Source organism: Gymnogyps californianus, chromosome 7, assembly GCF_018139145.2.
Source record: "Gymnogyps californianus isolate 813 chromosome 7, ASM1813914v2, whole genome shotgun sequence".
NCBI classification, from domain to species: Eukaryota; Metazoa; Chordata; class Aves; order Accipitriformes; family Cathartidae; genus Gymnogyps; species Gymnogyps californianus.
In genome coordinates, this window is record NC_059477.1 from 14,501,636 (window position 1) to 14,514,217 (window position 12,582).

The window sequence follows — 12,582 nt, forward strand, 5'->3', positions numbered from 1 at the left end:
AATGCCAACTACAGAATAGCCAGAACGTACAGGTGTCTGTACAGTCCTGATGAGCATGACAGGCTAAAATTGTGCTTTCAGATGCAAGCAATGGTGCTGGCAACTACCTGATTCTGGTGAAATCGGTGCTTAAATAAAAATGCATCGCCACTACCTCAGGAGGAAAACAGAAGTCTTACCAGTGGTTCCTTTAGAAAATAACACCTTAACAACCTTTCCAATTGTTTTGCCTTTGATATATAGCTGCCAAAGAGAAAAAGCACAAAAGTGAATTATTCTGGGGGGTGGTGGTTGTTGTAAAACAACTGTTTACATAATTTCAAAAATCTCCATCAATAAAAAACAAAAACAAACCTCACAAAAGCCATGAAAGATGAAATAAAATTCTTGAAAATGGATAACTGAGAAACAGCACAAAACAAATCAGTAATAAGCGCTAGAATAATGCATCCCAGAACTACTGGGGCGGGGGGGAAGCTTTCACACACGCGCACACATCCACACACACCCAGACACACAGAAAAGTAAAAATTTTTTCTGACTTCCATATACTATAATACTCAGCATTCCTGACTTAAAAGCTCTCAGAGCTGTAGATTATATACTGTGTGTATATATATATATGTACATATATTATACATATGTATTTTCCAAGAATATCTAAATTAAAAGAGCACCTCTGACAATATCTTAACTGCCTGATTGGTGCTGTTGTTTTGCAAAATAATGACGTTACAAAAATTATATTTCAAATCAATTCTTGTTTATTATGAACATAATGGATCTAGCCCTTTCTAACCCTCTCTTCAGGTAAAACAGGCTATCAATTCTTGAAAACTCACAACCGTGAGATATAAAACTAACCCTCCCTGCCCCCTGCCAGCATAATTTCTGTCCTACTTCCAAATGGCCTTAGTTTATAGAAGCTGATTACCCCAACCTCACTACTTGGTAAATTACATATGAATGGATTCCTGTGTCATATTCTTTCCCTTTTTGGGTCAATACGAATAGTAAAGCATGTATGGGTAACCCTAGCCAGCCCTGTACTTGGTCTAATACATTTTTTATTATTGTAATTTAAAATTTCCTTTAAATAAATTCCAGTCCCTAAATCCTCAGTGCAGCATAAATAAAAATAAAGATTCTTGCAGATCCCTACGTAGTTTAAAATAATGTTCTTTTTCTTAGTGAAACGTTAGTCGCTAATGAGGTCTAGACTAATAACACTACAGACTACTCGCAGACCACGCACAGACAAGCTGGTAACACAGTTCTCCTCTCACTGCCGCACAAATTTGCACCAACCCTGTATTAGAAGAACTCCATCCGGGTACTGGCTTAGGCTCCCTGGTCCATTCAACTCCCAGGCTTTGTGCCGAGTGACTATCAGCAAGCGCTAGACAGTGCTCATTACCCACTAGGAACAGCTCTCAGATCATGGCTAGCCTTATTCAGGTTCACTGCAAAAACTCAAGTTTTTGCAAACAGATGGTTCTACAAAAGAAACAGCCTTAATGTAGGCATGTACAGCCTTTTCCGTGTTTCTCAAAGCTGGAGGAACCATTCCATGTAACTGTGTAAATTAGGCCATCATGAGTTTCATGTTTTACAAGAATGGCTCCTGCGTTATCAACATTTCTACTTCAGTGCTAGTTCTGAAAAACTGGTAACTGTTATATGTATTTGTATTCTCTGACTTTAAGAATCAGACAATTTTTATAAAAGCATTACTGAGAATTTAGGGTCTTCTTTAAATTTGCATTGCTAAACTAATAAATTCATCTTCCATTAAATAAAAACATGAAAATCAATTCTCTATGGCAGATAAAAATAGACCATTTATAAACCCTCTCTAAACTTGTGAAAATGAATTCTTTCATAATTCTGATACTTATGTCCTCTTCTTGAAATACAAACGTAATTTGAAATTATTGATAACTCTAGATTCAACAATAATGCTGTAAGTTTAACCCTGCTCCTTTTAAAGTCTCTTGGAAACTGAATGCCCTCTCAAATGAGAAAACTAGAACTTTTAACACTGCTTAGCTGTTGAGACTCAACTGCCCAGAGTCTTCCAAATGTTCTTCTTACAATGTCACATTGATTGTATAACCTTTTAGAAGCTCGTGTTTGAAATTTATCTTAAAAACAGACAGAGTGAATGGGAAAAAAGTATTAGCTAATACTTTGCTAGGCAAGGCATTAGTACAGACCAGAGTCTTATTCATATGTCTCTATACATAAAAGTTTGACCAGAAGCCCAAAGTAAACTTACTCCATCAAATGACCCAAGTTAATCTATCACGAGACTGGCTTCAGAGGGCCAGTAAACAAACTGCACATGATTCTTTTTGACACATTCTTTTTGACGACTTCTTGACATTCTTTTTTGGTTCTTTTTGAGCATGATTCTTTTGAAGTCCTAATGCTTAGTACAGAGTTATTTTTAAACATGAACTACCTTTTTAACAATGTAAATCTGGGAAAGATCACATTTCCTCAGTGCACACAAAAAATCTGGTCTTGCAAACATCTGAGGCACATGAGTAATTTTACTCACAGGAATAAATTACTCAGTAAATCTGACCCTTTACATGAAAAAATCTTCTGAATACATTAAGAATTTAGCTAGCCTGGCCAGGTTCAAATAATTAATATTGTCCCTTGTGAAGCAGAAGTTGGAATATTTGTGTTTGAAGTCCTCTTCAATATTTGAGGTTGTCCTGGTATTTGTCATACTGCAATTTAATTTATGCATGGAAGGCAGCCTCAAAGTTTGAAAAAGAATCTAGCAAACCAGGCTGATGTTTCCATTGAGTACAATAATTTCCATTACATAAGACAGCGGTAGGGAAATAGAAATAAACTCATTGCTTGAGAGGACTTGGGACGCAGACTATACTGTCATCAGGGAGTATGTACGTGGAGTTGGCCATGCTTCAACTACTTAGCTGTTCTGCATACAAATAGGTAGTGCTTTCATGTGTTACCCTTGCTTACTATGTAACTGTTTTCAAAATGTCACTATTGTACCTTTTTTATTCTGAATTCCTTTCCCATCCAAATATCATTTCCCAACCAATATCCTATGAAGCTGGTGTTTGCTTTTTGTGCATTCAGAATGCTGAACACACTTGCACATATAAGCTTCAAGAAGCAACAACTGACCAGTGAAGCTCATTTCAATGCATTTGTTTCTGAGGTATGGAGAAGTTTCTACTAGTCCAGGAGGGCTTAATACAGATTACAAATCAAAACCTCTCCTGGGCTAGTTTGAAAAAGTATCTTATCTCCACACCAAGAACGTGACTGTGAAGCGCTTTTCATTTGGCATGCCGCTTAGCCGTGTATCTTTATAGTTCATAATGAATATGTGAAACCAATTTGGCAACCATTGCTTCTTCATTGCACCATGCATGCTCCACGTATGTGGCCCACAGTTCTCTGGACCAAGAGGCTGGGGTGGTTCCGTCTCTAAGGCAATGGAAAGAGCTCAGCACAAATTCTTGAAATCATTACAAAAGGACCCTCCCCACAGTAACTTCCCAAGTGACCACTGTTACTCCTTGAAGAGGATGGGGAGACGAGAAAGAAGCCTGTTCTTCTTCACACTGAGACTGATGATGAAAATAATCTTGTAGGGGGAGAAGTGGAGGCAAGTACTTGAACATTCACAGTTTGATGCAAAGCACAGATGAAGTATATTCTGTAGTTGCTTCAGGCAGTTTTGCGCATAGAAAAAAAGAAATGTTTAGAAAATAAAAAGTTTACTTTGTCTTTCTGGGTACAGCCAGAACCAGTCTCTATCCCACCTGGACAAGTGAAAATGGGAATCCAAAATTAATCTGATTTGTGGCAGTAAAGGTCCTTAAGTGCTTTCAACTCCTCAATCAGTGTCTTGTTTTGGTTTTCAAGCACAGCCACTCGATTTTCTAGACATTTCACATACTCCTTTTTCTTCCTGCGACATTCACGTGCTGCCTCTCTGCAAAGCAAAAAAGGCCATTCAAATCCAGAACGATCACTTGCAGACATGGGCTACTTAACTGTTCAGGTCAAACCTTTATCTAGTACTGCCATTTTTAGAATATGGAGGTATTGTTAAGATATGCAAGTTAGGAAAAAATGCTGAGTTCATAACAATTGCTCCTCAAAAATCACACACACTCAAGATCTACAGATCATTTCAACATGCAGATCCCAGTAAGTCAGCACCAATAAAATTCTGCTTCTGTGAGAAAAGGATCCTACTCAATGACAAAATTCTGCTTGCAGGATTTACATTACAGCCTTTAGGCTGAGTTGAATGCTGCTGCAATAATTTCACTGATTTTATTATAATAAATAGATGAGTAATAAAAACATGGATAAGACCAATGTTAATCTATTAATCTCTTTATAGTCTCAACTACTCCCTTTGCTGCAGTCCAACCAAATACTAATGGTCAGGATGTTCAACGGGTGCAAAAAAAGCTGTATTTAGAGCATTTATATATTTGCTTGAGCAATACTTTCATTTTATTAATAATGTCTGCATCACTGCAATGATAATATAAACGACCAAAATCATCAAAACAGTCACTAGCAACCATATCATTCTTTAGTCCTTGCCTGCTGTGCCAAGAACATGGCAGTGTTAATGTGCTGAAGCAGATCTTGAGACAGTCAAGCTTTTAAGGCTTGCTTGTAAAGACTGAGCTGCCTGTAGGTGACTTGGTAACATACTAAGAACACCAATGAAAAATACCTGAAAGGTGTTAATGTGCTGCTGAGCATCTGAAGGCAGTAACACCAAGGCAGAAGCTATCCTGCACAGCAACAGTAATGGTACCAATGTGCAAAGTAAGCACAGGCTTAATGCCACAGGTGGGTGGGAGTCCAGGCAGAGGGCTCTCCTCCTGCAATGCAGCTCGTCAAAGGAGCACACTGCAGATACATGTAAATGTACATGCTTGTTTGCCCTGAACCCTTAGGTGCAAAGCCGAGTAGCTCCAAAAGGAGAGTCTGAGTGTCCCTTCATTGCAAATACTACATGGATTGGTGATACAGTAAATGTTCTGGGAAATGAGAGGACAAAATTGAACCCAGTTCTTCCGCTTGTTAGACAAATAATAGTTGTAGTACTAGGTAAAAAAGAATGTCTGTTCCAGGACCTACCTGGTAAGAAGACTCTAAAAGTAATTTTTGAAATTCAGCTCCACAAAGAGACAGCATGAAGAAAACCTAGTTTGTAAGCCCTGAAAGGACTCAGGTATCCATTTGTCACTCCTACAAATACCATTTCACATGCTTGCAGCACTTCAGTGGGCCATGTGCAACATTTAGAATTTAAGCCATTTTGGGCTGTTACTTGTGTCACCAAAAGATTAAGTACTACTGGATCAGGAAGTCCCTCCCAGTGCAAACTACTAACATGTCTTCTTGGGTGACAACTTTTTCTTTCTTTTCGTGATTTTTGTGCCACCTTGGGTTGTATATTAAGCCACCTCAAGTCTGTGTGCATTAGTTATTCATTATGAACAGCTAGAGTTATACTGAATTACAAGAGAGCTTTTAAAATGTAAAAATTACACAGAAAATTTGCACAATAATATCTATGAATATTTACGCTATAATCCTCCAATAAGTACCACCTCACCATCTGCCTCTCTATATCCCTTTCCCCTGCTTTGCTATGGAGCCTAGATTTGCAAATATCTATTAAGCAGGCAGGCTAAAAGCGCCACATGCAACATGATACTGTTGCAAAAGCTGTCAGTTTAACTGAAGTGGGCGTAATTTCCCATTGTTTGTCTTGGCTTTCCCAAACTCAAAAGCTTTCTTTTACTGGAATAAGACTGCTGACTAAATGAGGGGATTCAGAATGCTAATTCAATTTTTCTCAAATGCAGAGCCTGAAAGGGTGACATCTACTATTCACTGATATCACAAAAATATATAAAAAGGGGAGATGGGTGATATTCTGTACAAAACCCTTTTAAAAAAGTGAACTCTGCTGTTCAGCATTATTTACTTTGTTAAAGCCCCTCAGATAAGCATTGGGTCTGCTCATGTAACTTTCTATTGTGTTCACAGCTCGACAACCTACAGCAGATAAATGCACCTGTACAACATCACAGTTTTTTCAGGCTGACAGATGAAGTAAACAGTGCTTTCACGGGGCTTCCCCTCCTCACAGGGGAGGGAAACACTGCTGTTTTCCCAGTGTCACAGTGTAACATACAGGCTCAAATCTGTGGCCTGTGGATGGAGTTCAAGCTTGGTGTGATGGGTCAGCTCAGGCCCACCCCTTCCCTCTCCCACAGCAGCAGGCTTAAGAGGCATCACGCCCAACTTCTCTCTGCTGCTCCCTTCCTTCGTTGCCTCCACCAAGCCCAACCTCAGTAGGCTTGGCTGTTCCTCGTCACACACTAAATCCTACAGGGTCAAGTCTCCTCTCTCTCCCCCCCCCTCCCTGCTGCCACTACTGACTCCACAAGACTTCAAAAGGAGCAGCTGCTTGTTTAGCCTTTCCTTGAGTCTTTCTGCCTGCAGAGGATAAAACCCAAAGGGGCAAGCAGCTAAAGAGAACCAGTGAGACAGTCAAGAAAGCACTCGTGAAGAGTGCAGGTGGGCCAGCAGCAAGGAGAATGCATGCAGAAGGCTAAGGCAAAGAATCCAGGAAAGGAAACTACATGAATGTATTAACTCAAAAAAATGAACTCGGTGTTTGTAAGAACATATCTGCAGTCATTCAAGTCTCTCACCAATGACTTTTCTCCTTATGGCAACAAACAAATTCGCACACCTCACAGAATGAGTCTGGCACCTTTACTTAAGGTTTCATAGTCACAATACATGGCATTAGCAGATGTGCTTCTTTGCTTTGCATCTCTAAATAAAGTCAAATTCTTCAGACAGCATTTCATAAAATGACTAAGACAGACCAGGATTCTTAGTGCTTAACTCTATAGTTCTATGCAGAGCTGAGTGGAAAAAAGTGATCTAAATGTACATGCCTGTTCTTCATTAGACGTACTTCCCTCTTCCGTGCGGCCTCTTCTGCTGGCTGGGTTGGAAGTGCTGGAGAGGATGCCATGACTACGCCTGGTGCAATGGTGCTGGTAGGGGCGGTGCGAATCTGGTAGGTCTGCACATCTCCTGAGGCAGCTGAAAGACACAAGGGAACATGACGTCAGTTTGGTGACAGTGCTGTTAAATGTGGTGCGAAGAGCATCTAGTCACCTATCTAACCATGCACTCTGGGCTACAGTACAGGAGGGATGACCATCATCTGGGTCATCATTGCTATCTCAGTCTTAGTTTCTTAACATATGCAAGGTTTTGGGCATTCCTCCTAAAGAAGTCTTCACTTGTGCTTGATAACTTGATTTGTCTTGCTGTATTGCTGCGCTTCTTTATCCCTTAGTATATTTCTTTTTACTTCTCTGCTATTTGGGCAGTTTTAGCAGTTTTAAGAAGATGAAGGATGGCAAACAGTATTTCTAGCTATGCTCCAAATGTCTATCTGCAAAAGGAGAAACTGCATGTGTAAGTATTTGGCACAGAAAAAAGGGTGTAGAAATGTACCATTTACTCCAACAAGAGAGAGACAGTGCAAACTAGGCATTCAACTTCACTACTTCTCTAGAATGAACAAGTTCTTGGATTTCTTTTGTTTGTTTACTGTAACCTAGGAGTGTGTTATATTTGCCTGAGCTCGTAAAAAAATACGATACCACCTAAAGAAATCACATGTCCTTAAAAACACAAACAACAGAAGATCAATGCAACAATAGTATTTTTCTCAGCTATGTATTTTCACTGATGCTTGGAGACCTCTTCACTGGATAACTTTCAAATCACTTGCTTTACAAACATAAAAGCAGGGGTACACTTTTCTGTTATTTTTAATAAACAATTTTTAATACCCTCCAATTTTTAATAAACAAAAAAATATATTTTAATACAATAAACCCCCCAACTTATTCTAAGTTGAAGTAGCCCTGCTTGCTCTAAGTGGAGGGCTAAACCAAATGATCTCTTAAGGCACTTTCCTAAATTATTCTATGATTCTAAGACTCAGTGATAAAGTACGTGGTGACTAGTTACAAAAGCCACAATAGGAAGAAATTACGACTTGTAATTGAAAAGGGGAAAAAATTACTAATAAATTAAAGTGTCCTTACAGAAAGAATCAAACAACCTTCTTTCCTAATTTTAATGCTTTGCTTTAAATTTACTGTTGTTGCAGATGACTATCTGGGAGAACTCAGAAGTCTAAAGTGGTATCAGTTTTTGCAGAACATAAAAAAAATCGTGTTGACAAAATACAGGAAATACAGCATGGAAAACCAAAAATAAATATATTGTTTTAAGAAGTAAACCCAAAATATCCATAATTTTATCAATCTGAAGGGAAAGGCTCCAAGAAAATATGACAAATAGCTTTGTCCAGAATTTCCTTTAATCATTTTGGAGACTTATCTGTGCCAAAGCTGTTAATTCTGTTTCCTGACACATTTGAAGGAGTTAGGTTGGCAACTTATATCTGCATGGAGAAAATGTTATACTGAATGACTGGCTGTGAAGTTTCTCACCTTGTACAACAACTTGGTTGCTGGGTACAAGTATCTGTTGTCCATCTGTGGTCTGTGCATATTGTAAAATGGTGGTGCCAGGTTGAGTTGCAGCTGCATTGGTCATAGTCAACGTCTGGAGACCTTGTACTCCATCTGTGCCATTGTTAGACAACTGTATTGCTCCTCCTTGGGTAATAGCAACTGAAGACAAAAAAAAAATAGACACAGCATTTAAGACACTAATTTACTCATTAACTTATAGTATTAAACCTAGATATGGAAGAATACTGATCTGAGTTAAATCACTTGAACCCTTATACACCCTCAAATCAGACACATGGCTTTAATTTACATTAAAGAAATCATGCTTTGAAAATAAGTTTTCAACTTTTCATGAGACCCATATTTTTAGGGGGGCCACAAAACATAGCCTAAAACTCAAATTAGTTTCTCTGATAAAACAGCACCGCACAGAGGAGCTACAATCCTCCCCCAGGGAATACTTTTTAATTTGTTAGTTAAGATTTTCTTCTTGGTTGGTTTAGGTCTTTTCCTCAGTCCTTTCTTTTTTCTTCTCATCTGAAATTCCTCTCCTCTTCCATGCTTCTGCTGCTATTGCTATCCATCTTGTGTTTCACTTTCTTCTTGCTTTGGCATTTTTTTTTCTTCTGATTGTATCCCCCCTTCTCTACAACTTCCTCAGCACCTTCCTAGCAGTGTTTTCATTCATAAAGGTCCAGTTACACACATTTCTTTTTTCCTTCAAGCAGTCTTACTTTGCTGTTTTTTTTTCCTTTCTTTCCCCCAATCCTGTCATGCAGGTGTACTGAGACATCACCCCTCAATCGTGATTCCACAGAATTTCACTGTGTTCCTATATACACACACACGAAAATCTCAAGTATCTGCACAAGCAGTTATTTTACAGTTAGGGTAGGAAAGCAGAGTTAACCACATCAGTTTCAATAAAATTAAGTAGGTTATTAGGCAACGTGGCTAAGGAGTAAACAGAGATACAAAATTTTAAAGAGATTTTAAGACAAAGATGTAAACAAGTAGTTCTTTCTCCCTTTTGTATATTTAATACTGTGTTTGTGTGAGACAGCGTGTGAATTCTAGCTTTACTGCTGTATCCTCAATCCTTTAAGTCAAAGCACTACATCTATAACATCTAATGAATAAAAACACAGAAACATATATTTATTACATATTTTAAATAAGGTTGCTGAAGTCCTTATTTTTTCAGGACTTTCTAAAAATGTAATTGCAGACTGTAATGTTTTTTCTATTAATGAGGTGACAATTTTGTGAACCAGTATTAATAATCTGCCAGGAAAAAAAGAAACTTCTGAATTACCTCATCTGGTTCCCAAAGTGAAAAAGTTTATAATAGCATTATGGTTAGTTCATATTTTGCCTCAGGATACATTAGCTGCACTAACTGGCAAGCAGTCCCAGAACGTTAATTGAACATTTCAAATACTTACAATAGGAATGTGTTTAAAAGGCATGGTTATCAAACAGTCAAATTAAAGTGATCTTATTTTCACCTCCTGCTTTGTCCTAGTCCAAACAGTTATAGATAGAAATAATAGTTCTTCATCTTCTCATCCCCACTTACTAGCACCACTGAGAAATTCAAACTACATACTGTACTGCCCACTGCTGGTTTGGTAAATGGGAGTTGGCACCGTAACAGTGGCGATGGCAGGTGCTGCTGTTTCCTCTTCAGACTTTTCTTCTTCGATCCTTGGCACTCCTGGGGCGTCTGAGGACAAGTCATTCAAAATTTTTCTGGCAAAGACAGTGTGTTGTAGAGATTTTAATAAAAATTGAAAAAAAAAAAAGTCTATTTGATACATAATGCTGGAGAAAACGGAAAAGTGCAGCAAGCCAGCAAGGAAAATACGGGTGCAGAATGAAAAACCCGCACTATCTTCAAACTCTTATTGGAGAGGATTGTTCAAAGTGCCATGCACAGATGGGGAAGGGAGCCAGCACAGAACAGCTGTGCTTGTCAACACAAGATACAGGTGCTTCTCAACAGGTTCTTCTCAACCCAAGATACAGCTATCACAACCTTCCCTTTTTCTTAAAAACATGCTTCTCTCTCATCCATATTTACTTGTTTCCTGCTTTTAGCCGCATAAAGATTTGAAGAAAGCAAAAGTATGTAAAAACCTGTCTCCTCACTTACATTAGGGGAACTGCTCCGTTTCAGAGACCATAAAGGCCTCAGCCAGAGAGCTGAGTATAAAGGAAGTTAGCAGAAATGCTTGTAAAGAGCAACCAGTTTATAATGTAACACCTGCCTGGGAGACAATACCGAGTGTTTGAGTGAAGTCACACAGTTACATTTACAGGTGCCCTGCCTGAGAAAGCTGTGAGATTAGCATGGGTAAAGGAAAGAACAGCTTGTTTAATTACTTCCATGGGTTAATCATCCAAAGCCAAAACTGCCAAAATATCACTGCTACAGGTCCCACTGAACATGACTGTAAGACTGACCATAGCAGTTACTGCAATTTGCATCATTTAGACCAAACACTGTCCCTCAGAGGACTGTCAAGCCCTTTTCACTGCTGGCATATTCTGTCACTGCAAAATGCTACTTAGGTAAAGGGCAACATTTTTTATAATTCTCCTCATATGTTTTCCTGTGGACTGTCACTAGAACTCAAAGCGTGATGAAGCAAACACAGCTGTAGACCCCAAGCTCCAAGACAACACTCATTTCTTAAATAAGGCTCCTAAGGCTTTGGGAGCCAGAACATCTGTATGGAGCTATCTGGGCAGAGCAATCACTCTGCTAAGCAACTTGACAAACAGAACTTTGCTGTTGCTGTTTTGACTCTGTGTGCATGCAAGATCCCCAGCATTGCACAAGCACTCCACTGTGCCAAGCACCACTTGGACAAATAAAAAATTCCCATCCAGAGAGTTTGCAACCTAAGTGTTAGACTAGAAAAGCTAGTGGACAAAACAGATGAAAAAATATGGAAAGAGCAGGGAGGATGAGGAACAAAACCCAAGAAGCTCAAAATAGAAAAGAAGAAAGTACAGCTTACCACTTTTTAAGCTCATGTCAGATATGATCTGGTGGTTAAAACCTACCTTTGCCATCATAAAGATCAATTTAAGATAGAAGGGAAGGTGGCAGCTTTACAAATATAGGAGCTATGAACTGATATGGGGAACACATGATATACTTCAGTAGCAGGATCAAAGCAGAGTTTCTGAGGAAGAGGTATAGCTTTCAATTCTGTGAACCTATCTGCACCTATCTTGTCTCTGGGGCCAGTTACAGCAGTTTGAATAATGCTAACTGGGAACTCACTAACACAGCAGTAGCCTGGCTCAGCCTTTCTGACATGACCCCTATGCCGGCCCAGAGTCTGAGCTGCATATACAAGTACTGCAATTACAGAGTTTTGCTGAGTCATCGGGATCTGGTTGCAGGACAGAGGCTGTGGTGTGGCATCAGTGCGTGCTAAGGAGTCCATCTCAATGAGAAGTTAGCACGCACAAGTACCCTCTTCTCAGTTTTGCTGCTTGTTTACTTAGCTCTGTTGTCTCATGATATACAGCCATTCTTCCATATATAGTAAAAGCAAGTGTCTCACTGCAGAAGCAGACTGTAAGGAAGTCTGTGACAGCCTTGAAGTTACCAACACTGCTCCTCACAAATAAAAATATTTTCCCAGATCTGTTATGGCTAGGGATCTTCAGCAATGATTTTCACTATCTTCAGCAGAACAGCCTTGAAGGCAGAAAATAATCGGCAAGTGCTAAAAAAATATAATGGTTGAGATATGCTCAGGCCTAGAGTCTAGCTTATATTTCTAAGGCTACGCTCAAAAAGAAAAAAGGAGCATCTGAATTTTCTGAAGCAGCAGGAATCCACAGGTCACTTAAAACCTGCGGAACTCCAGAGCTGTTCCTTAATGCTATTTAGCATGTTTTAAGAATGAAAAGTGAGATTTAGTATAGCCAGAAAAAGCTCTGCAAGGGCTCAATT

At 39.1% G+C, this 12,582-nt stretch overlaps 1 protein-coding gene across 1 annotated transcript in view; it reads right to left on the reverse strand.

Moving 5' to 3' along the window:
• Positions 1-3,313: 3,313 nt before the first annotated feature.
• The window catches only part of CREB1 (cAMP responsive element binding protein 1), a 35,650-nt gene continuing 26,381 nt past the window's right edge, over positions 3,314-12,582 (reverse strand). The window contains exons 5-8 of the mRNA XM_050899673.1: positions 10,216-10,358; positions 8,583-8,765; positions 7,002-7,152; positions 3,314-3,988 (exon numbers count right to left, since the gene is read on the reverse strand). Coding sequence (XP_050755630.1) covers positions 3,844-3,988; positions 7,002-7,152; positions 8,583-8,765; positions 10,216-10,358 — 622 coding nt within the window. The 3' untranslated portion in view covers positions 3,314-3,843. The remainder of the gene's footprint in view (positions 3,989-7,001; positions 7,153-8,582; positions 8,766-10,215; positions 10,359-12,582) is intronic.